This window comes from Poecilia reticulata, chromosome 19 (genome assembly GCF_904066995.2).
Source record: "Poecilia reticulata chromosome 19, P_reticulata-male-v2, whole genome shotgun sequence".
Taxonomy (NCBI): Eukaryota; Metazoa; Chordata; class Actinopteri; order Cyprinodontiformes; family Poeciliidae; genus Poecilia; species Poecilia reticulata.
This window is the reverse complement of record NC_088848.1, coordinates 7,701,238-7,727,208: the sequence shown is the minus strand read 5'-3', so window position 1 is coordinate 7,727,208 and position 25,971 is coordinate 7,701,238. Positions and strand designations below refer to the sequence as shown.

The 25,971-nt window shown below is 38.1% G+C and overlaps 1 protein-coding gene and 1 long non-coding RNA gene across 6 annotated transcripts in view; one reads left to right on the top strand and one right to left on the bottom strand.

Moving 5' to 3' along the window:
* Nucleotides 1–25,971, bottom strand: part of pax2b (paired box 2b) — a 112,664-nt gene that overhangs the window by 38,906 nt on the left and 47,787 nt on the right. Inside the window, exon 2 of one of the 2 annotated variants that reach the window (XM_008436887.3) lies at nt 1,084–1,461. In XM_008436887.3, coding sequence (XP_008435109.1) covers nt 1,084–1,126 — 43 coding nt within the window. In that variant the 5' untranslated portion in view covers nt 1,127–1,461. Of the gene's footprint in view, nt 1–1,083; nt 2,484–25,971 lie in introns of those variants that run through there. The other variant, XM_008436890.3, reaches the window with a different exon arrangement.
* LOC103481444 (uncharacterized) overlaps nt 21,669–25,971 on the top strand; it is a 120,582-nt gene continuing 116,279 nt past the window's right edge. For all 4 annotated transcript variants that reach the window (XR_014084963.1, XR_014084964.1, XR_536295.2 and 1 more), the window contains exon 1: nt 21,669–25,161. This is a non-coding gene — a long non-coding RNA (uncharacterized LOC103481444). The remainder of the gene's footprint in view (nt 25,162–25,971) is intronic.

The following is a 25,971-nucleotide window of genomic DNA, read 5'->3' as shown; positions in this document are numbered from 1 at the left end:
ATAATGGAAAATACAAAATATATTTACAACAGGGAACTTTTTTTGAGAGAGAAAAATATATATATATATTTTCCTTAACGTCCCAGCATTCAAAATAGCCAGACTAATTCTATTTCAAAAAATAAAAAATAAATACGATTAGATAATGTGTTTATAATAAGATTAAAAAATAAACACAAAATGCAATAATTACTTGCTAAGTTCAGAAATATTTATTTTATGTTAGATACTGACCCATTCTACACTTCCGCGTATGTTTACGCTGGTTCTTTACCATAAAAGTAATAGAAAATACAGATTAATTTCTTGAAACAAAATACTTTTTTATATCTGTTCTTTACTTTCGTCTGCACCCACTGGGATATTTCTGCGTATCACTTTCGGGGCTCATCATTCAGGCATGCATGTCGATTATGTTCCCCTACAATTTAACTCTGATTACTCATATTGCACATCATCTTGTAAACAAAGAGGTCATCAATTATGAAAAGCTTCTCCTCAAATTAGGATTAAAGCATCCTTTATGCGCATTTAAGTTGGATGTAGTTGCACGGATAATTTGAATAATAGATGTGTAACTAATATGTCCTGACTTATTAGGCCTTGCACGCGCATATGGGCGCGCAGAAAGATTCCGGCTGGTTGCACGTGTAAAATAAAGAAAGCACCTGCTGAAAAGCGTGTTCTTTGTTTACTGTGACATATTTCTTTTTTTTATTATTTATTTAATATTTTTGCTGCCATTTTCACTGATAATTGTAAAAAAAAAAAAAAAAAAAGATAATAATAATAATAATAATAACAACAATGATAAAGTGGAAAATTCTAATTAGTTTCGGAACTGATATTTAATAAGTCACAATTAGTCCGAAATATCTCAGTTTGGCCTTTCTGCTGCGTATTTTTATACGCTAAGATCCTGGTTGCACTTTAACAACTGCTGCGCTGTGCTACTGTGTGCAGGAATTAAGCGTCTTCCTCTTCGTGTATATATATATTTATATATATATAAAAATATATTTTCATCCGTATGCATGCATGCAAAAGCTGCAGCGGCAGGCAAACTCGGGTTGTGCTACTTACGGTGCATCGCCGTGAAGGGGTCTGCTTTGCAGTGAATATCCATTGGATAGCAAAGGAAAGACAGATAATCAACTGAAGTCGCCGTTTCGCCTTCCTATCGAGGGGGGAAATTGTGGAGAAAAAAATGTGATTCTAATCGATGGAGGGACTTATAATTTGGACCCCCCTCCAGCCCCGATCCGATGGCAACTTCTTCCCCTTAAAGTTCCCTCTCTTCTGTCTCTCTCTCTCTCTCTCTCTCTCCCTTTTTTTTTTCTTCAGCAGTCCGGTCCGTCAAGTGGATGTCTTCTTGCAGGTGCACTGCATGACCGAAGGAGCGCTTCTCAAAGCTGGAGGTAATTCTCACAGCATGCCAGCGACCGAACCGGGTTCCTTTTTCTTTCTTTCTTTTTTCTTTTGCTTTTTTTTTTTTTTTTTGTCTCGCAGGAATCTCTCCGTACAGGGCCCCCCACCCCGATATGTCCTCAGTCCTGGTGGGCTCGATTCACGGGTGAAGAAAGGCTTACACGCCGGCTTCAGGCTTTCTTGGCGCAATAGGGTGCGTGAGGCTGGATTTTTGGAGCTGGGAATGAAGCCTCTTCTCTCTGTCTGTGGTTCTAAAAGCTGCAACCCTCCTCCTCCTCCTCCTTCTCCTCCTCCTCCTCTCCGTCCCCCTCCTCCCCTCTGCAGACCCCCCTTTTTGCTTATATGGATGACTTGTCAGACAAAGGCAATAGATGCCAACACTTTGTGATTCGCCAGCGCAAAAGCAAAAAAAAAAAAAAAAAAAAAAAATGGGGGTCCAAATGAGGAGGTCTCTAGTTCTCTGACACACCAACAGGAAGGGGAGGGGTAATAAATAAGAGACAGGGTCCGACTTGCAAACATGTGTTTATTAGACAGTAGAAAGTTACGTTCTTGCTTACAGTAACATTTTGGAAAAAATATTATCAAAAATACTAATGAGAACTTATTTTTGTGCCTTTGTCCGAGAAAGAGCACATGGCATTAATAGCAACTGTAATAAAAGCAATTCAGATAAAATATCGCTTTACTATTTAAAGATCCTGTCATCATATACATGTATATATATATTTTTCATTTTTTAAAATAATTTTTCTTTGGATTTCAACCCGAGCAGGCCCCAGAGATTAGCTCCTGGTCTTTTTTCTTGATTTAATTGGATATTAAATATATACTAAGGTTAAAAATAGATGTGTTGACCTTTATTGCACGCAGCTGATGGTGTGATGATTGTGCTGCTCCAGAGTGGGAGTTACAGAGCATGGTGGTGGTCGGAGGTGAAGGTTCCTCTGCACCAATAACAACGCTCCTTCTGTAGATGGCGCTGTATAGTTTCTCAAACCTGAACACAGCTGAACTAAGGGTTCTAAAACAAGTAAGAATTTAGGGAGCACTTAAGTGTCATGCAAAGTAGAAAGTTTTTTTTTTTTTTTTTTTTTTTTTAAACCTTCTGAGAAAGATTTTCCAGAATAAAATACGCTAGATAGATAAAAAGGTATAGGATTGCACTTTCAGAGTCACATTTTTAATATGAAATTATGATAAAAGGCAGAATTGATTATTAAAATATAAAAGTCTAGATTCTATTATTGTTACTTCAATGTGATCTAGATAAAATCCAAAGACGGTCCGAAAATCTTTGAAAAATTCTCACAAAGAATAAAAAAAAAAAAAAAAAATATATATATATATATATATATATATATATATATATATATATATATATATATATATATATATATATATATATATATATATATATATATATATATAATTGTAACAAATTATTCAAAATGTTTTTGGAGAATATATTAATCATTAATTAAAGTTAATTTTTTAAATTGTACATATAAATCTAAATTATCAAGTAACTTATTCAAGCAGATGAATGTATGAATGTAATGTTCATTGATGCCTCAAATTTTTAAAAGATTTTAATAAAAATTACACTGAAGATATATGTTAGAATGAACCTGAATGTGTCAGTCAAATACTCCTCTTAGCAACAGTGTCCACAGGAGAATACTTTTGAAGACTTGTAATATTTATTATTATTATAGCATTTTTGACTATTATTTAGTGTCAGTCCTTATGCTAAAGTCAAGCATGCTGGCGAGTTCAGAAGCTGAAGCTGCAGGCAGTTTTAGCCAATGAAGGTCACCTCTTAGTGATTTACAGTGACACGGTTGAAAAGCATCATGTTAGAATAAAGTTTTAAATGTGAATTACAGTAAAGATTCATGTCTTAATCACAAACCAATTCTTATTTTTGGTTTCTTTCTAAGATTGGGGTAGATAATGTTGGAGAGTGTGGCTAATTTAGTTGAGCAAGTACATTTCGGAAAGTTTGGTGGAACTAAACTAATTTATGTGTTTTACACACTGAAGTACATTTAAAAGAGTTACTATATAGATAGTTGTTTTTTTCTGTAAAACATTTGTATTCTCAGCAGTTCTTTACTGCATAATCTGTTTATGTCGTGCTACTGTAGATCTTCATGGCATTCCGTGAACTCTGTTAATACATAGGAACACAGACATGGAATTTAGTGACTATTTATAGCTAAAACTTATTTTTATCCAACAGTAAGCCAGTAAATGATTATGTGATTTTGAAGTGAAACAGTTTCAATCAATGCTGATGTTTGTTTAAGATTACTACGACTGATTACTCTTGTTTACGAGCAATTCGTGTGTCACTGCTCAAATTACCAATAAATAAGGCTTAATAACTACCCAAATAACACAGATTTTATTGATTGATTATTGAGTAATTGATACATTTAATAATAATAATAATAATAATAATAATAATAATAATAATAATAATAATAATAATAATAATAATAATAATAATAATAACAATAATAATAATAATAATAATAATAATAATAATAATAATAATAATAATGATAACATTATGTCACCACATTTTGGGGGTTGAGATGGGGGCCATCTCTTTGGGGCAGGCGGCCTCCTGGTCAGGTTAGGGGATGATTTCTCTTTTTGTTACTGTTTTTGGAGAGGGCTTCTGGTACAATATGTAGCACTATAGGCTGTAATTTCACACCCGGCTGCACATTTCCCTTAAAGCTACACCCCTCCACACACGCACCTACTATAAGACCCCCCTCTCCATCCCCCGCCCCTTCCACCCCATCGTCACCCCCTTCTTCAGTTGTACACCCCCACTTTTCTCTCCTCCTGCTCCCAACCATCACCGCCACCCAACTAATGTAAAAAAAAAAATAAAAAATTAAGGAGGGAGAGAAAATAGGGGGTCGAGGGGAATCCCAATTTTGTATTTGTTATTTATTGTTTGACTTTTGTTTGAACGCGCGTGCGGTGTGGCCCGGGTCTCTCTCTCTCTCTCTCTCTCTCTCTCTCTCTCTCTCTCTCTCTCTCTCTCTCTCTCTCTCTCTCTGTCTCTCTCTCTCTCATTCGCTCTTCTTTATTCTAGGAGGCCACCCTGTTCAGCAATTACAATGCGAGGGTCAGATAGTTCCTAACCGGGGCATTCAGGATCAAATTAAACAGGACAGGTCAAAGAACCGTTACTGTAACTTTTAGCTTTTTTTTTTTTTTTTTTTCTTGTTGCCTGGGGGCCAAAATCTGAGATTCAGGGGGGAAAAAAAATAAACTTGAGGAAAGAAGCATTTCATCCAGTTTTAAACCCAAACACAACCCTGTATTTCTCTCTCTGGCTCACAGCTGCAGCGTTTAAGACGATGCCACCGCATGTCAAGAGTTTGCAAAAATGTTTTCGGAGCCTGGCGTGCACCCATTAGGAGAGGTGTAATGTATTGACAGAGAGCAATTTATCTTTTGCCCCGCTTCCTAATGGCCTGTGCAGAGAGGAGAGGTGGCATGGAGGAGGTGGAAGAGGAGGAGAAGGAGGAGGAGAGGAGAGGAGAGAAGCAGCATCGCTGGTCCAGCATGCAGCTCCGCACATTATGGCGCACATTCGCTCAGGATCAGGAGGATAGAGGCGACTGAGTGTTGGTAAAGAACTTTTATTCACAGAGTTGTCCTATCAGTTTTATCTCAACGTTTCCCTTTAAACGCAGGCTTGTTCGATGATCGTCTTGCGTAACGACCAGAGTCACCAATCGATGCGAATTTGGCTGCAGAAGGGAGCTGACTCCTCTGGTTGTAAGTTGTTTTGGTCTTAAAGGAGAGGTTCTATTGGCTGATTTACACATAGAGATTTCTAAAAAAAAAAAAAAAAATCAACATTTCATTGGATGCATGTTTTAAATAAATAATTCTGAAAATATCAGCGCTGTCTGGGTTTTTATTTTTTTACTACAGAGGTTACAAACGCAAATGTCTGTCATCTCTACCACTAAAAAAAAAAAAAGTCCTCCTAACTGCGATGGTTTATGTTAGACTTCCTCACCGCATCCATCCTGGCTACTATATACCTTTATGGATCCCGGGCTACAAATCTCGCAGGCGTGAGCAGATGGAGCTTCACTCTGAAAGATTGATTTTTTGCACTGGCTTTTAATTTTGTTCATAATTAATTGAATCATTGCAACTGATTTCCATCGACTCCCCGGTTTAAATGCAAAATTAAAGAGCCTGATCCTTTTGCTTTTATTTATGCTTACTGTTGTTTTATTCACTGTTCTAATCACGATCCTGTTAACATTTTACATATGAGTGCATATTGCCTGCACTTCCTGATATCAGTAAACAAGATTTTAAATAATTGTAATTTTATTATAGGCTGGCATATTAAAAAAAACATTTAATTGCAATACAAAATGCACAGATATTAATATAATATAATAAAATATAATATAATATAATATAATATAATATAATATAATATAATATAATATAATATAATATAATATAATAGTAGTCTATTTGACCACTTTGCTTTGTTACATGTCCAACTTTTTTCTTTTGTAACAAGTGAATTTTCCCAAGTTAGGTAAGTTTGTAACTAACTAACTAACTAACTAACTAACTAACTAACTAACTAACTAACTAACTAACTAACTAACTAACTAACTAACTAACTAACTAACTACAAACATATTTTTTCCTGTGCATTTGCATTTAAAATTGCAACCTAAAGCTATAATATTCTTAGAATAACTGCAGCTGATTCTCCTTTTTGACTTTCAAAACTTTCAAATCAAGTTTGATTCTAGATGTGTTCTACACGACAACAATATGTATTATTTTATTTTATTTTATTTTATTTTATTTTATTTTATTTTGTCTGCAAACTGACATCTCGCTGTAATGTTAGTACTTTTTTAACGCGCATTGCTGCTTTGCCTGAGAGTGCACCCCGCTCAGATCACCCTTTTAATTGCGAATCATCAAAAATTAACCGTGGACGTAAAAGTCAATGCGAAAGTTTACGATTGCCATGCAGGGGCGTATATTTCAGATGATAAAACCCACAGAGGAAGGAGCGTGCTGCTTCTCTCTCTGTCTCTCTGTCAGTATAAAATAAATTCGGGTTGAGGAAAAAAAAAAAGGAAAAAGAAAAAAAAAAGAAAAAGCCGCCTCCCAATCACTTTAAATCTACCACCTGCCTTCATGTTCGGCTTAGCTCCAATTAAAACTCCTCTGATAGCTGCAGAGTTTTCAGGTCGGCTGTTCAGCTGATGGTTGCACAACATTCAACACACAAACTCCCAGCGGTTTAGGAGATTTTATGTTTTAAGAATCCGAATGCAAATTAGATCAAGTTGCTCTGAGAACGGGATTTAAAGATTAAAGGTTATTATTATTATTATTATTATTATTATTATTATTATTATTATTATTATTATTATTATTATTATTATTATTATGTGTCGTTACTATCTAAATAACTAAAAATGTCGTCGCATGACTCTGTCTTTGCATCTCTCAGTACAATTTAATCCACTAAATTGTGAGACAAAGCATAGGTTTTTCTTCATTATGCAGATTTGGTAAGTAACTGTTAAATGTGCCCTGCAGGGTCGGATTAAAATAGGACTGTATCTTGTCATTTTAAAAAAAGTGTTGCATTTGTCGTACTGGGAACAAGGACTAAATCCCATTTCCTCCCCATCAAAGTTTCCACATGACTAGTTAAATGTGTGCCCCCTCTGGTTGTAGCTTAAAGTGTGGATAGTTAGTTAGGGGATTAGGAGTTAAAGAAAACAGGCACTATTTCTGGAAAAGCCCTTCCATATTGTCGCTCTAACACAACAAAGATAGTTGTTTTTAATAACTGCTTTCCAAAGCATTTGAATGAGATTTTTAGCAATCAAAAATCTACCCCAAAAATGCATGCAAATTGGTTCCTCACGTTTGTAGGTTCAGTTTGAGCAGCTTTGTTTTATCTCTTCTTTTATTTCAAAGTTCTGTCCGGCAGAGAATCATCTTTCCTGTTTGCAACAAGCAGCAGATCTGCACAGAAGCCTGTCTCTGAGTGGATAAAGGAACAGCACTCTGAGCCGTCCCTCCCCAAAAGGCCCCGTGTTCATCACTGTGGGAGAAGCAGGATCCTCCAGTGGATCAGTCTTCTGCCGCGCGCGCGTGTGTGACTGTGTGTGCAGCAGAGATCAGCCTGAGGCGACTCGGCGGAGCCCTGCCAGCTGCTTCTGCCCCAAGCAGACAGCCAACAGCTTCCAATCACATGTCAGCAATATGGGAAACAGAGCTTCTGTCCAGTGGGCCGCTGACATGTGTTAGCCTTTGGCATGTGCATGCATAATGTAGCAGTCATGCACCCCATAGCTGCAGGCTTTGAGCAAAAAGAAAATGTATGTTTCTATGAGCCAAGTTGGTTTCTCTAACTTCCAGAGGCGCGTCCAGAAAGTTTTCAGGGAGGCGGCCACATGGGGGACAACTGATAATCCTGAGGTAGCACAAAGAAACTGCAACACCATGACAGGCTGTCAGGATTTTCTTTATCATGGCAGTACCTAGAGGTTCATCTCAATAAATAAAATAAAAAAAAGTTATCAAAAAGCTAATCTCTTCTCATCAGTTAATTGAAAAACATGAAACTCCATATACATGTATGTATTTATTTATGTGTGTGTGTGTGTGTGTGTGTGTGTGTGTGTGTGTGTGTGTGTGTGCGTGCGTGTGTGTGTGCGTGCGTGCGTGCGTGCGTGTGGGCGTGTGCGTGCATGTGTGCGTGTGCATGTGTGTGTTGGCGTTAATAAACCCTCAATTTAAATTAGCATTCACTTTTACAAAAGGAATTTTTAATTATGGCCACATTATTACTTACAAAATATTAGTGAAGATTGGCAAATTCCTTGTAGTTGTCTGCAAGGAAGGTGAGCCACAAAAGCTCATCGTTTACAAAGCTCAATGTTCATTATGCTGTATTAAGGCAAAGTTTAGTGGAAGGAAAAAGTGTGGAAGAAAAAAGTGCACAAGCAGCAGGGATAACTGCAATATACAGACTAGTGGTGTCTGATTCTCAAGACACAGTGCTCCAACACTGTAGATTCAAACGTACTCGTCATCATATCATCAGGTTCTGCAGAGGTCTTGTAATCACCCGAATTCAAACTAGGTGTGCAGAACCCAAAGAAATATCCAAAAGATACACCAATTCTGGAGATGTAAAAGGTCAGAAGCTTCTTTTATGAATGCTTAAAATCAGTGAACCCGAGTGCGAAAGAAGCAAAAGCAACCAGTGTGTTAAGGCGTAGATGAGAGATTCCAAATCTAGCAATGTAGCAGAGCCTGTGCTATAGAAACCTGGGCATTCTTAGCATCTCAGCAGGATCTCAAGCTGATGATGTCACGCCACATAGATGCAGTAATTTATGAAAGGGGAACCGTAATGAGTATATGTTCTGTATATAGCCTATTGAATGGACATAGATTCATTAGGCTGACCTTTGTATGTTAAACATCCTTTTGCTGTAGGTTTTTAAATTGGAATTGAACTTCAGGTTTTCATTAGATGTAAACCATAGTAGTCAAAATCAACTGATATAAACAACGCAAGAAGCTTTATCAAAATGTATAACACGTGACATTCACATTTTGAAACGAGTTAATGAAATAAACTTTTCAACTGACTTCCGCTTCATTGAAGAACCTGCAGCCGAGTGGGTTCCGGAGCCAGTGGGTTCTGGAGCCACTGTAAAAGGACAACAATTACAAATAATTATCAAAAAAATTAATTAATAAATAAAGCTACAGCTCTTTCTGTCAATAATTACGTAAACTGGTACGGACATGTGACGGTCTTGATGGGTTGGACTGTGGAAGGGAGCCAGTAAATTCATGGAGGTGGCAAATGTCCCCCTCGTCTCCCCTTGGTGGCACCACTACTAATTTCCCCCTTTTGTCATTTTGTTTTTGTTCCTCTTCCCTCTGTCTTTGCCCTTGCTTTCTTTAGTGTGATGATTTCATGATAATATGAGGAATGATGGCTGCACTGTGTGATTGGCTGATTAGTTTGTGTGTGTGCGTGCGCGTGTGTGTGTGTGTGTGTGTGTGTGTGTGTGCGTGCGTGTGTGTGTGTGTGTGTGTGTGTGTGTGTGTGTGCGTGTGTGTGTGTGTGTGTGTGCGTGGAGGGTGCAGGGGGGGTCTGTGTACACACACATCTTCCTCTCCACAGAAATCTACGGATGAGCAACTCCCACATAAGCTCCTGATCACTTCTGTAAATGCTTCCTGTCACCTTCAGTGGTGTAATGATCATGAAAATTGTGACCTTGATCTATGGAAAGCCATAATGTGACTGAATGGCCTCCTCCCATGCACTTTCTCAACCCGGAGCCGCGCTAAAAGGACGACTCCGAGGAAGATTGTTAGGCGGCAATAAAAAGCCGTGGTTTGGCTTGTAATGGCACGGGCTATACCCTCCTCTTCACAGCCGTTTGACTAAATCTTCAGTGACGGAGGCCTCTGTGAATGGAGATGAGAGCCGGGGCTGATGCTCGTCCTGCATGCGCGGAGGCGGAAATTTTATTGTCTGGAGGTCCAACATGATCAGGCGCATAACTGTGTTTATAAGATAGAAGGCTGAACAGTGCTCCGATGTTATGCGCAGTATTTGTGATTGAGAGGTAGAATTTAAAAATCCCTCTTCCGTCCAAGTATTATTGCGTATATTATCACTGAACAGGGAGCAGCTGTGACTACGACCACTGCAATAGATGTTTGTTTTGAGGAGCACTTTCTGGGCCTGTTTGCATAAATTCTAATGAGTCACAGTGACTCTTTTGTGTGGCAAAAGAGTCACTTTCATTACATTTATTTTCAGTTTTGATTTGGTCCAAGAGATGATCGTAAGTTACACATGAAAATAACATTTTTCTCAGATGGATGGATGAATGGATGGATGGGTAGAGGAAGGTGAAGGGACATAAATATTTTTTCATACAAGATTTGCATCAAACTCCATGCCTTTCCAAACTGCGTAGGCTCCCTGAATTAGTAATAAATAAAACATCTTTTTCATGGTGCTGCTTGGATTCTCATTTAGTCTGGCAAATCTGCTTTGCGCAACATTGTTTATGATCACACCCTTGCCAGCTTTTCATATTTAAACGAGCAAAGGTTTAATTACCAAATGATGACAGTGTCATATGGTGCCATGATGGCACGGGGTGTCTAATGAATGCAGAGGAGCAAGGGATGTGCATGCGACACTGAGTGACAGTGGGATGCACAGATCAAAACAGGGGAAAAAATATAGAGGGAGGAGGGAGGGGGGCCGTAAAACATCTGTAATTTGCACTGCACTAATGTTCAATGGTTGCTCATGGATTAAGAATTTTAAACTATTGCCTGCCAGATGGAAGAGAAGACAGAGGGAGGGAAAAGAGGAGGCGGAGGAGTGTGCTCCTGAGCAGCGTATTTACATCTGTATATCAACCCCAGATTCAGCAATCAGACAGGAAAAACCAACTGCCTCTGAAAACACTCTCAGGGCGTCGCATCTATTACCTATTTTCCAGCAGTGCAAACATTAGAGAGCGTTTATTTTTTTTTTTGCCATCCATTTTTTTCTCAGAGGTGTATTTAAATTTGCCAAGACAGCTTGCAGACTGCGGGGAGTTTTCCTGCACAACTCCGCTCTATCCGTCTCTATATAATCATGAGACAGCTTAGAGCGTCGGACCCGCGGTCTGCTCACACATCAGAGTTAATTTCACCAGGATGTTGATGTGCTCTGAAATATTGCTCTGAAGTAGTATCAGTTAGTGGGCCTGCCAGAACATGTACATGCTTAACCAGGCATGAAACCTTGCTGAATTACACTGTATTTATACTTCTATCAGATCGGTGCTTTTGTCATTGAAATTCAGTCCAGTTGCCTGTCTGCTTTTATGGCTGGCACTATTAATGCATGGGGTAACGCTGTTGCAGAGTACAAAAGAACTACTCGCAAATTTCATTCAATGTGTCACCCGCTCTGTTTTTAGACTTTGTGTCGAGATTTTTTTTTTTCATATTAAGCACAAATATTTTTCAAAAATACTCATATTCCTTGAATATTTGCCATTTTATAATGTTGCAGCCTCAAACGTCAATCTGTTTTGTGGAGGATGTATGCAATAAACCCACAAGCCATAGCATAATTGTCAAATTAAAGAAAAATATTCAGTTATTTATTTTTTACCAATATTCTGAATAGTGTGGCATATGCATTTGTTTTCAATATCGCTGAACGAAATACAGTGAAAACGACGCTCCACAGCAGTCAGCTACAAAGAAAATGCAGTTCGTGTGTGTGTAATTTAATCCCATTATAAATACAGTTGCAGTGTGAAAGGCCAAAGAGGTCTGCTAGAGAACAAAATGTAAGGAACAGAAAGAAAATAGCAAAACCGAAAACATCGTGAAACTTGGCCGACCAACCAAACTGACAGGCCATCCTGAAATTCCGGGTACCCTGTTAACAACAAAGACATAATTAACAAAAACACATAATTTCTTGACATGTGCTACCTTATGTTGGTCTGTCAAAGGAAATCTAATCATACTGAAAGTTTTAGCCTCAAAATATATAAAGCTGTAAGATTGTGAGGACTTCTGCAATGTACTTGCTCCTCTTTAGCTGCTACTTCCTGTGTTGCATTGGTTTTCCACAGTGACAGCACCAGCTGTTTAAGAGCAAGACTGCAGTGGAGTAAGTATTAAATCTGCTATGTTGGTGTTATAATCTACACTCAAAATGACCGTCATGCCAGCGTAGTCTTAGCACCAAGTTCCTTCTCCCTGCTGCTAATCAAAGCTACAAAAAAAAACTTGTTTCTCAACATCCCTTGTCAAAGTAACATTTTAAGTTTAAAATGAGTCACTTGGATGGTTTATTCAGTGATAGATCAAGTAATCCACTGGACCAGGCTGCAGTGTGCCCATCCTTTCATTAGTAATTAAGTGCTATTGTCATGCTGTAACGTAATGAGTTTACCCTGACCATTAATCCTGTGACACTGAGGGCTCCTCCCTCTGAATGAGACACCAGGACACAACACTTTACTGCTTTAAACTGAAATATGTTCTTGGGTTTAAAAAAAAAAAAAATGAATGTGCACGCGTACTGTTTTAGACTCCAATTTGATCACATCTTCATTTAGTCACGTTGACATTCGCTTGTTGTGTTTGTTGTCTTTTTGAAGAAAGAGCTGCCTCCTTGTTTCAGAGTGAGCTGGATGTACACAGAGGCGAACACATGTCGCAGCAGTTGTTGCAAGCGATTCATCCAGGCCCTCTGACTGTACAGGTCTCTCATGGCCTCCTCCCCAGGACTGCAGAAACATCTGTCACAGCGGCTGCCATTTTCCTCCGTGGTCAGAGCGTCAGGTGAAGGTGCTGCCTGCTCGCCTCATGACATGGTACACATGGGTACCTCCAACAACAGCGCTCATTAACAGGCAAATGGAGCAGGAACCCCAGCAAATTGAGCAGTGGGGTTTTTTTTTTGCCAGCATTGGGCCTGCCAGATTGTTCAAATAGCCAAAGTGACATCACCAAGTGCCAGCCCCCTTTGCCCCTACCCCCACTGCAAAGAAATTAACATCCCTAATCATGTGCCAGGCTAAACATTATTCTTCATGATTCAGATCAGCCATGCTTGCCTTCCACTTGCAAAGTATCGCTCTCCTCTCTGGGCCAAAAGCAGCCAGCCTTGGACTGATTGCTCAGCCTTTTGTGCCCTTCATTTGGAAGAGTCGTGAATAAATTTGAAAATCATCAACCATGAGCGTCTCTGATGCAGGGCTGGGCATTTGAGCAGTGCAGATATAAAATGGGAATCTGGGAAACAAAAAGAGGCGTCTTGTTGTGTGACTGGAGTGCTGGGTTGGACTTTCGGGGAACAGTACTTGTCTGGTTTGAGTCTTATCTGAAGAACAGGGAGTTTTTGTGTACACTACAGGCGGAGTACCCCAAGGTTCCATCTTTGGGCCTTGCTTATTTCATGTCTGCATGCTTCTGCTAGCTCACAGTATAACAAGGTAATAAGACTTGTTACCACAACTACACAAATGATGCACAGCTCTAATTACAATGTCACCAGGTGAATATAAATCCATTAAAGGGTTAAGCGGAGGCTTAAACCAAGTAAATGCAATAACGTGCAATAACTTTCTCCAGCTGTGTAGAACAAGAAAAATTAAAGTAATTACTTTTGGACCAAAAGACAAATGATTAAGGACTCAGGACAGAGCTTAACTACTATTTAGGCTTGAAATCTGGTGTTCTGGTTCAGGTCTAATCAGGATCAATCAAAAACAAAAAAAAGAAAGAAAGAAACCTGAGTTGTTTCAAATCAAAGCTAAAAACCCAGTTTGTTTCAAATTGCCTTTAATTAAAAACTGGAACATAGAGTAATTTAATGCTCATTCAAATATTTTATGATGATGATTTTTTATACCATTTGAGAAAATGTAATGTTTGCCATTTTAGGTTTTCATCATGTCATGTACATTGAATTGCCTGAATTGCTATGAGCTACGCAACTAAACTTGCATTGCCTTTTCTGCAGTAAAGCTCAAATTGGTTTGTATTTTTTAACCGGATTATGATCATATGACTGAATTATACTGGAATGATTTGAGTTGATGTGAATTGAACTGATTTAGAGTCTACAACTAGGTGTGAACACGACCTGTCTGTCCTGTAAAGTGGCTTGTGATGTCACATGTTATCTGGTGCTGTATTAATAAATAAAGTGACCTGAATTAAACTGATTTTTTTTTTATTTGTACTAATTTGATCTCGAGTGGATTAAACTGAAAAGAATCATAATGAATTGTATTGAACTCAATGGAATTGAATGGAGAAATTGACACAGTTCCTTTATTTTCTATGAAATACACATTTTATGCACATTGTATTGTACTGTTTAACCAAACTGACATGTTTACTAAAACATTTACTTGATGCCCTTGAGTTCATGCTTTATTACACCTTTCACAGCCTGTTTTAAGAAGTTTTTCTTTTTTTATTATTATTTGTTCATCCGATTGCTTGTGTATTGGGGCAAATGGAGGACACCCAGGAGTACTTTCTAAAGAAAGAAAACAAATAATTAATATCAACAGTGAAATCTCAAACGGTAAAGAGTTAGATCTTTGAGCTCAATTCTAATTCTCAGAATAAAACACTGTAATTTTACAAATTAGGCTCATTATAAGAAAATGAGACAAAGCATGATGTCAGCTAACTAGAGATAAACATTCGAAACAATACAACAGGAACAAAACTAAGCATGAAAAGAGAGGAAGCTTGGCATATTTAATTAATTACCATGCATTAGAACGTTTGTTTATAGAAATAAAGTGCTACAAGAGCTTTGATGTTAATTAATTTAAAGTCCACCCCTTTAGCCCCTTACATTGTGCTGATGGCTGCTGCTGGGGTACTTTCATGGCAGGTAAACTTATGTCTCATTGGATTTCCATCAATGCCTCTGAGGTGTATATGAAACAAACGGTTGCGACACAGATTAGCGAGACTGTTAACATGATTGCTGATTAATAAAACCAATTAGAACTCACAGCAAAGCAACAAAGACGAGCAGATCAGCCTGATAACGACGATAAGAGAAGAACGATGGAATCACAACGCGCTCTGAGACGCCTCAGCTTCCCCTTATCGCGTTTTCTGTGTCCAGCCGACAAATGTCCGAGCCGCTTCGATGAGGAAAAAGCCGACGCCGAGTTGTTATCTTTCTTCCAGCCGTATTTTTAGATTTTGCAGAGCAGTGAAAAGGAGTAAGAAGAAGTGCTTATCCATGTGTCCTCTTGACTTTTTTGTGTGTGTGTGTGTGTTGCCACTTCATCAGTGCTGCACACACAGTATAACTGAAGTCTCAGGAGGCCGCTCTCCGGACAATGATGTATTTAAGCCTCTACAGAGGTCAGATGGACTCTGTCCAGAACATCACCTGCAATCAATAGTGTTGGTAAACCAGGCACAACTGAGCAGACATGGAGGGTCCTCTTCTAAACACACTGTGAGGGAAAGGAACGGGCCATTGCACCGCTAAAACTGGGAGAAGAATGGCTCAGCGTGCTGCTCCTTAAGCCCGGGCCACTCAGGAAGTTCCTAGTAATGCTGGAAATCAGACCACCATTCATAACAGATGGTGTAACTCTATTACGCAGCAGAAATGTTTACTCTGCTTCAAATAAAAATCACTGTAAACATATTTACATTACTTATTCTAGAAGGTTTGTTTTTTTTAAGCGTGCTGTGGCTAATCTAATAAAAAAAAAAGTGTGGGTTGTAATCTAGTAAAAATACTCAACAGGATATATTATAAAAAGATAACCAATACAGTTTCAAACCTATGAGGAACTAGTCATGCATTAAAGTATTGCACACAAATACTATTTTCAGAAAGCCATTTATTGAATGTCTGCTAAAGCCTTCTCAGTACATTCTGATAAAATTAATATGAAGCCACCACAAACGCGTCAAATATGACCTTTCACACGTATCTATGTGTTTATTCAAATATCCTTAGATTACCTTTTGAATGGCCAAACAACTTATTAGTCATGAATCTTCAAAATGTATTAATGTTATTATGACCCTGAAGCATTTTGATTGAAAGACATATTCTTAGAATGCTTGTTAATACATGCCTCGTATTTAAACGGTTCTACACTATATTTCTGATTCAGGAAGCATTTTAAAATAATCTCTGATTTTGTTAACTTTAAATGATAAATTATGTTTCAACCGCAGAATTTTTACTACAGTTACTAGATTTTTTTCTATTGGCCAACCAGCATAACCAGCAAGCTTAGATTTGGCTGATCAGGCTGGTGATTTGCCCTGCCCTGGCTTAAAGAAATAGGGCAAAAATAAAAAGGGAAGTCTTGGGTGAAACAAGGCAAGAATATTTTTGACTGGCTGGAATCAAGACTGATCAGCGGAGAAGAGAAATGCAGGTCAAGAGAGATTTTCTGGTTCGCAGAGACGACGACAAGGCAGTTCTGATCAGAGAACTGACTGTTACGGTTGAAACTTTGAAATAATCTTTTATTTTTCTTTCCACCATCAAAGTTCATTCTTTAGTCTTCCGAGAGGAACCAAGAAAACATTTAAACAAAAGTTAAACTGCAAGCCGTCTTGGACATTATGCTCAGTTCTTATTCTGAAATTTCCTCTAAGAAATCATACTACACTAATTTGAATGGTCATGTAATGTAGCGTAATTGATCGAAGGCAAATGTTTAAATTTTGAGAAAGATGAGATTACTCACCAAGGAATGATTTTATTCTTGAGACTGAATGAGATTTTCTTCTCTGAACCTCTTACCCTGTTTTATTTTAGCATTTATGTTATTTTATTATTTGTTTTATTTTTTAAACATTGTGCCTTAAAACCCATTAATGTGATAATTATTACATTTACACTTTATTTATAGGTTAAAAAAATCATATAATTCTGGCTATTGTAAACACTTTTAAGTTCTTTTTCATTTTTAATACATTATTATTATTACGTGTTTATAATAGAATAATCAAGCATTCAACAATATTATGGTTTGTTTTTCTTTTCATCATTAAGGACCAAATGTCCATCAATGTTGGCAAAAAGTAAAAAAAATAAAAATAATCTGATTTAGAATTTTTCTGTGAATGGCAAACTAATAAACATGTCAGAGACATTTCAGTATTACATTAGCAAATACAAAGACAAAAATTAATAAATGAAAACAACATATTTCTAATGGCATATTTAATTGGTCCCATTTTTTAGGATTATTTAGCTTAAAATGAGAAAGATGCCTTACTCTATTGGGCTGGGAATAGAATCAGACAGTTTTTTTGTTGCTTGTCAATGAAGAATCATATTTATCGTCCATTTTATTAAGAGCACCAAAACAAAGAACATCACCATTTTCTTTGATGCAGTTTTCTCACATCCAATAAAAATCAAGTAAAGGTTATAAATCTATACATAAACGCAGTTAAATGTGTAGTTCTTTAATTTTCAGTTGGACTCAAATATATGACTCATGTAAAAAACCCTATGAACATATATTTTTTAATTTGTGTTTAAGTTGAAAAGTAAATGAAACTGTATGAGCAGCTCAAATCTAAAAAAAACAAAAAAACAAAACTGGTATAAGACATAAAAAGCCAAAGGTAAATCTCTGTTAGAAATCTTTAGAAAAGTACAAGAAATATTTTACAATTTTTCTGCTTTTTGACACAGTAATGAAACTACATATGTATGATATTTATAAGTCTTAGACAACATTCTATGTTATCTATTTTTAACAAAGATGATAATTTTATGCCTGGACTGTTGCTTACTGCTTATAGTAAAAATTAGTTGTTCTTAGTGGAGCATTTCTTGAGTGTTTATATATATATTTTTGAGTACAGTTTCTATTTCTGACCCCATCTCTTCATCTTTTGGTGAAAACAGATCTGCCAGCAGGCTAAACCTTTTATCGTCACAATGCTGGACTCAGTCATGTGTCTGTGAACTTGAGTACTCCCCCTCACCCTCAAAATAAAAAAGAAGGCACAATGGATTCAGAGCCACCGGGTGTCAACTGCAAGTGGGTTTTGAAGAATTGGCGTAGTCATTTAGGCAGCACCTCACATCCTTCACAAACAAATGAAGTCTCCAGCGCTTCAAAGTGAGATTGATCTCCTTTTGAAAGTCGGCACAGAACACTGGGATTCTGAATATTGAGAAAGGTGCCTCTCTCCATGGAAACCTAGAAAAAGCCCACTCCCCTCTCCTTTCTCCATCCCATCCTCCACTGAAGTGATGTAGAAACCAGTACCCGATGGAGTTATTGTTTTTTTTTTATTATTTCAAACTTCATCAGTATTCACTCATTCATTGTGAGTCCTGGCAGCAAATTCTCAACTGTATTACCGGATGGATGTCCCCCCCTCCACACCCCTTTGTCACTTTGAGGAGTGTCTCGGGTGGAATTTAAATTAAAACAGAACAATTCTCAATTTTTATGGACCTCAGTCACAGCCATATATATCACTTAATGGTGGAAAACTTTTCAATTTTACTCAAGTAGGTCTTTGGCACTATTCAGCCATTAAATAGGTCAGGGATGGATGTGCATAGTTTACTCTCCGAGTTCTATAAAACAGATGAAAAATCCTACCCTATGTTGATAAAATGCTTTATTTGAAAATGTGCAATCAATAGGCAAAAAGGGAATGAATTTCCTTGTTTCACAAAAATCCCAACTGGAAGGAATTTTTTATTTATTTTTTTTATCTTAGGCGTGATGAAAAATAAATCAGGTGTTAATAAAGAGGTTTAACAGCCAGTGAACCCAGTAAGTGCGTGTATCGGAGCTGGTCAGCCATGTTTGCGCTGACCCATGTGAGCATGGGTCACAACGTCTGCAAAAGCCTGTGACGGAGAAGCAGCAACATCTCTTTATGGCTCACAGTCGATACATGCTGTAATTTGGTTATGGCGCGATTAGAATGACAAAATGTCCTGCATGGAATCAGATCACAGGACTTCCAAAGTATTATGAAACTTAAAAAAAAATTAAAATCTTTTAAGAAATTGTGTCAAAATGCATGGCTTTGCATTTTGACATTGCTTTCTGATAATTACTCCTTTGTGTAATGTAAACCTCTAAAAGCAGATTAAGTGTTCTTTTAATAAGCTTGAAACCTGAATTAATTACAAATCTGTTCCAAAATAGGTTTTCTTGCTATAAAAATGTTAATTACCAGGAGGACCTCCCTGTTGGCATTGCGTATTCCCAGCTGACGACAGGGCGCTCGTCCACCGTCGCCACTTAATGACGGTAATATTAAACGCTCGCCGAATGTTGTCATGCTTTTGTCTTCATTCAGATCAAAATGAAGTTCTTTGAGGCCCACATTTATCAATCACGGCGGGGCTCCAGCTGTTCGCGAGTCTTTGGCCTGACTTCAACAGCCAGGCTTACAAATTGTCTCTGAATAGTGGCGAGCAAGGCCCCTTCAACCCCTCCTTTTGTCGCTGCCTCCTGACAAATGCTCCTAGGCTGCCTCTCACCAGACACACACACACCCCCTTTTCTACCTTCTGCTCGCTGCTATCAGATGGCCTGCTTTGCATTCTCGCACGGCTCACTGTGGGCGTCTTTATCCGTGAGGCTGCTGGAAGCCTGAAACATCCGAAAGGGACGCATCAAACTCACTGTTCTTTTCTGGGTCCCGCCTGCTGTGCGTTTTCTCTCTTTTTGTTCAAAATCTTCATGCTGGTCAAGGCATTATGGTTCAGTACTTTGAAAAAGTCCCACTATTGCTTAAACTTTTTAATATTTTTGAAACATTACAGCCATAAATTGTACCGTATTTTTGTTTTTTATTATGATTTTCGGTGTTAGAGAAATACATCGTTCCATAACTGTGAAGAGAAATGAAAAGGGTAAATTATTTCCTTTTCTTTAAACAAAACAAAAAAAAACACATTTTGAGCATTAAACATTTCACATAGCACTGTGCAACCCATTCTTCCAAAATTGAAATGGGTTTTGCACAGCAAACCCAAAGTAAAACAAACACTTCACATAACCCTGAACGCACCCAGTGGAGCACAAGGTGGAGGCAGCGTCATGCTGTGGTGTAGGAGTTCCTTAGGAGCACAGTGAAACTGTTCAGAGATGATGAGATGACAAAGCTAAATACTGATTATTCCTGGAAGAAAATCTGTTGGAGGCTGGAAAAATGACAGAGCTAATAGAGACATGATCCACTCGGATCTGGAATTGTCAAGAAAACTGGTTCTACAAAGTAAAACCACCAAACGTTATAGAGGATGAATGATTTTACATTTACAACAGAGTGTTCCTTTGTGCTGATCAAATAAAATCCAATTGGAAACCTTGAAGTTTGTGGTGGTAACATGATCAAAAGGACATACATCTCTTTTTTTATAGTGCACCTTAACAAATATGAAACATGAACAAGAGCGTGGGAAAGAGAAAAAGTTGTTCTCTGACTTCATTCTACATCAAAGCCTGGGTCTTTCAGTGACTGGCAGTCAGTCAGCACTCCACTTTGGTTTTGAATCATCTGTCACACACCAAACTCCCGCTGAAAAAACCATCCGAGACTGACAAGCCACAAGTCCCTCCAACTGCTGCTTAGTGACAGCAGTCAGCTTCAGACTTCAGTGATTTAGCCCTGAAGGACAGGCAGAGGCACAGATTTCACTTCACCAACAAACTTCACTTCAGTTATTACCCACTTTAGAGGTCTTTACTTTTGTCAAAAGGCTTGAATCAAAGTATTACAATGCCAGAAACAGAGATTTGTTCTAATTTTTCTACTTTTAAATGGTGCTAATTTCTTTCTGATTATGAAATCTCCACAACAAATACTAAATAGACTTTGCTGCGATATCCTAGATGTGAAGGAAAAAAAAAATCTGACTGTGAAAAGTTCTTCAAAGACCAAACTCCTACTGAAAAGGTTCAAAGATGAAGTTGTGTTTGGCCTAACCTTGCTTTTGCAAAAACTTAAATATGAAAATTAATTTAATGATTTAATTTCTGGTTACATAAATTACCCAGGCCCTCTAACACTGAGGGTCTGGGTCAGATTTTTTTTAAGAGTGGGTTTTATTTAGTATTGTAATATGCAATCCACATCATTCACCATGTAAATCTTTGAAGGAAGGGTTTCAAATGTATCAGAATCAGAATGAGCTTTATTGCCCACAATTTTGTGCATGAAAAGTCTCATGAGCTTTGGTCTTGTGTTTCTCTTTATTTTAGGATTTATCTTTTCATATTGAGTCCAATTTTTAAGTGTAAGACTCCTTGTAGTTCATTCTATTATTTGATATGCATTTTTATTCTGCTTAGTTGGAAGTTACAATTGCTAGACCTTAGTTCCTGATTTTCTGTTGTTTTTTCTTAGCATTTGGTTAATAATCTATTATATTTTACTTCCAGTTTACAGAGATTTGTGCCGCTGCTGTGTACTTCTGTGTTTTCAGAACTAGTATCTTTCCCTCTGTGTCACGGCTGCATACAGTCGAGGTCTGTCTCCTACTTGGTTTTCTCATTCAGTGCCTGTTCATCCTGTCCTGTCATCAAAGGCTAGTTCTGTGTTAATTTTGATTCCCCATTGAACCTAACCTGAGGTTGTTTTTTTTTATTTTATTAATTGAACTGTTCATTTTCAATGCAACTTTTTTTTTATTGGTACGCTTTGCACTCTGTTGAGTATTGTTTTGTGTCCTGTAAACTGCTCTCACAAAGATTCACGTTCAGTTTTCTCTCTTTAGTCTTCACTCACTTGGCTCTGACCTCGAGATTTAAGTTCAGCAAACTGATTCATCTTCATTCAAGTTTTTTTTTTTTTTTTTGACCAATCCTGAAAAACCATGATGGAAAAGAAACGCAGCACCCCAAAAGAAAAATGGCATCTCCCTTCAGATAAAAAATGAAAATGTCATCCAGGGATGAATGAAATGTTCAGGTTGTCTTCTGTATCTATTTCAGAAGAAATAATTAAGACAGATGGGCAGATGAATTAACTGTCCTCCAAGGTCAAACAGCGATTGCCTTATTACTCTATTATTTCATTGTGCTGGAACTATACCATTGATACTATTTCATGATATTTTGTACTTCCACACCAGAGGAGCAAGTGGGAGAGAGGTACAAATTGATTGTTTGGCAACCAGATCAGTCATAGTCATGTTCGGCAGATGGATTAATGGCTTTGATGGCTGCTGCAGTTTGAAGCAGAGACACTGCCTACATAAAGACAGGAGAGATTGGTTTGGGCCCTGGGGAGCTGAATGGATGTGTGGCTTGCATGTAAGGTTGCTTGGTTGTGTTGCAGAGGGAGACATGGTAAGAAATGTTAGCAGTGACTTTGTTGCATTCTTACAATTGTACTTTTTTTTTTTTTTTGCCATTACATGTGATTGATTACCAGGCTCATGCTTTCCTAGTATCTGTCAACCAACATTCTTGTTGCCACATTCAAAATGTCAATTCATAACACATTTCTGTGTTCTATAAAGTGTGCAGTGATCGCCATAGTTTTAAAGGTACCGAAATCTTATTGTAACCTCACAGTACTGCAAACAAAGGATTCACATCCCTTTAACTTTTCTAAATTTTTTGTAATACAACCACCATCTTGTGGCCCCTAAAGTGGAGAAGAGGCTGCAAACATATCCGAGGAGTTTGAATCCCAGCATGAAGTTTAAATGTTACAACGATTGATTCAGCAGCAAGAATGTAGGTTTTATTTAATATGACCGAATGCAGATTTCATGCTGAGGCCTGCTGGAATCTCTTTCTTCTGGCTAAATAAGAGTTTTTGCAAATGTCATTTATTGTAAAATGAACCAGATGTGAATGCTTTTCCAGTTAACTCAGACATGATTTCAGGTGATCTCCTCAAATAATTTCTAAATGCAGTGAAATTAATCAACTCCAGTCTAATTGAGGTCAATGCCTTGATACTGCATCAGGGGGAAAAGAAGTCCCACAATGATTCGTTGTGGTACGAGTACTAAAATGAAATGATTTTTATAGCTTTAAACCTCATTAATATTTTAGGAAAACATGCAGGGGGTGAGAGGCAGCATAATCTTATTGAAGTGACATTCTCATTTGACTACTTGTATGGTTAGATGTGTATGGTGATAATTTACCTGAGGCTATAAGATGGTATCAAATTAATGAAGAGTGAATATTAATCTCATACTTTTTCCTTAATTTGAGCTGTTGTACTTATTTTCAGTAAAATAGATTTTCAAAACAAAAATAAAATTGTCAGTGTACATGCATCTAATGGCTTATGAAATTCCCCGGGTCTATTATGAGAACTGAAAGTTTTTTTAGTGGGAAAGTGGAGTGCAGCATGTGGCCCTTCAGTTTGTGTTTTCATAGTCACAGGAGAATAATAACTAAACAAGAATGTTGTTACTCTGTAATGGGAGTGAGACAAAATGGTTTCTCTCACCATTATCAACTCCATTTCTTCCTTCCATTCTATCTGATGATCAATTAGATCTTAATGGATAGCCTGCTGTGTTGTGAGATGATGACCAACATGTTTTTGTATTGAACTAAGTAAATGACAGAACCACACAGAACTGAACCTCCCCTCCAAATTATTCTCTGTACGTTTCAGTTGTTGATTACATCATTTTAAATGCATCGTGATCGGATTTACATTTGGATTTCCGAAGTAATTTTGTCATTAACTTTTATAGCCTACGAATAAGTTATTATTTTCTTGCAACTATTACACAAATATGCTCCAGCTCTCAACAAGTTCCTTTAAGAATTTAGATTTTATGATTACCGGCCATAGGTGAACCAAAATTGCACATCATTTTCACACGCAAAGAAAACAAACGAAGGTCAAAATCAGCAAAATAGTGATCTGTGTATTTGAGTTCAAGTATATGACAAACATCACATGTAAAATTTCATGACCTTTCAAGGGTAGTTATTGTGCATTCGTAATGGGATTGGTATGACCCAACCCTAGTGATGGAAGCCTTATGTCCTATACTCCATGTTTAGGGGTGGCAGTGGAAGTGTGATGGTTTTGTGTAATCAAGTTTTTGGGAAGCCAGCCAGTTTTCTCTCCTGACAAATAAGAGGTACGTTCATATTTGTTTACTGTTGGACACAAAACCTGCAGAAAGGATGTTAAACAGATAAGTACTTATTACCCTATACATTAAAACAAACCCTCCATCCATCCATTTTCTTTCACCCTTGTCCCTCAGTGGGGTCGGGAGGGTTGCTGGTGCCCATCTCCAGCTAACGTTCCGGGCGAGAGGTGGGGTACACCCCGGACAGGTCACCAGTCTGTCGCAGGGCAACACAGAGACACACAGGACAAACAACCATGCACACACACTCTCACACCTAGGGACAATTTAGAGAGGCCAATTAACCTGACAGTCATGTTTTTGGACTGTGGGAGGAAGCCGGAGTACCTGGAGAAAACCCACGCATGCACAGGGAGAACATGCAAACTCCATGCAGAAAGACCGAGGCCGGGAATTGAACCCAGAACCTTCTTGCTGCAAGGCAACAGCTCTACCAACTGCGCCACTGTGCAGCCCTAAAACAAACCCAACAGCCACTATTTTTTCCCCACAAGACTCAAATGTATTTACACACGGAGAAAAAAATACTACTTATACAATAATAATCAATTCTTTATCTTAAAGAGGGACATAGCTTATGTTTCATTTAGTTATCGTCAGTTCAAAGCAAAATAATCCAGTCCAGGTTTTTTCCCTCGCCAGTTCAATCCATCCAAAAAAAGTAACAAAACCAAAAACTCCACTCCGCACTTTACAGGCAATCCACAGCAGAGTTTCAAACAACAACGCTCTTCTAGCTAACACACAATTTAGCAACTTGTATAAGCAGCCGCAGATATAGACAGGTTTTTGTGACTCACGGTTTGGTCTGTTGTGAGCCAAGCAAGTTGTCAGACGATTCAGGACAAGCTGCCGCTGACCGCCTGTCAGACGACGCTCCGTTTGCCGCGCTTCCTTTCAAAACTTTCAAAGGGGGCGTTGTAACCGGAAAACACTGGGCTTGGCTCGCCACTGTGTCGGAGAATGCATGCTCCAAAAGGAAATGGGGCGTGGAGGTGAGTGCAATGTGTGCGAAATATTTAATGACTTAATCTTAGTCTTAATCGGTGGGTTGCCTTTTTTAAACCCTACTCCGTCTGTCTCTGCCACTGTGTTTTGGTGCAAGACACTCACAAAATAAACCATCCACTCAATGGAAAAATGAGCTAGTTTAAGGAATTGATAGTTAGGCAACTGCCAGATTGTGATGCCAAGATGATTGGGTAAAAGCATTTCCAAAATGACATCTCTTGTGTTCAAGAATGATCAAAAGCTGTTCAAGGAAGGACAAGTAGAGAACCACTGAGAGTCATGGTGCCAACTGCCAAGAATCATTGATGCATGTGGGGACTGAAGCCTAGACGCAATAGATGAGTTTGCCGTACTTCAAATTGTTGAAGAAGATCTTGCTGGTTATGATAAAGAGGAGTCAGGATCACAGGGCAACACAGATCCATCTAACAACGGAAAGACCAATTAACTCGAAAGTCATATTTTATTGTTGGAGGAAGCTGGAGTACCCAAACAGAATTCATAGATGCACAAGGAGAACATGCAAATTCTTTGTAAACAGACTCCTTGGTTGGGATTTGAACCCAAGATGGCAACAGTGCTACCACCTGCTCCACCGTGCTGACTGTTGACACCCATCTGAGGGTTGTTTAGACCTTTTACAAGGCGACGCTCCCTGTCACACACCAAAATGTTCAGGAGTGGCTTGAGGAGCAGAACAACCGTTTTGACTCGAGCATGTTTCAGACAAGCAACAACTCATATATTTAATGGCTATGTGGGATAACACATTGTAATAGATTTTATTTTAGACT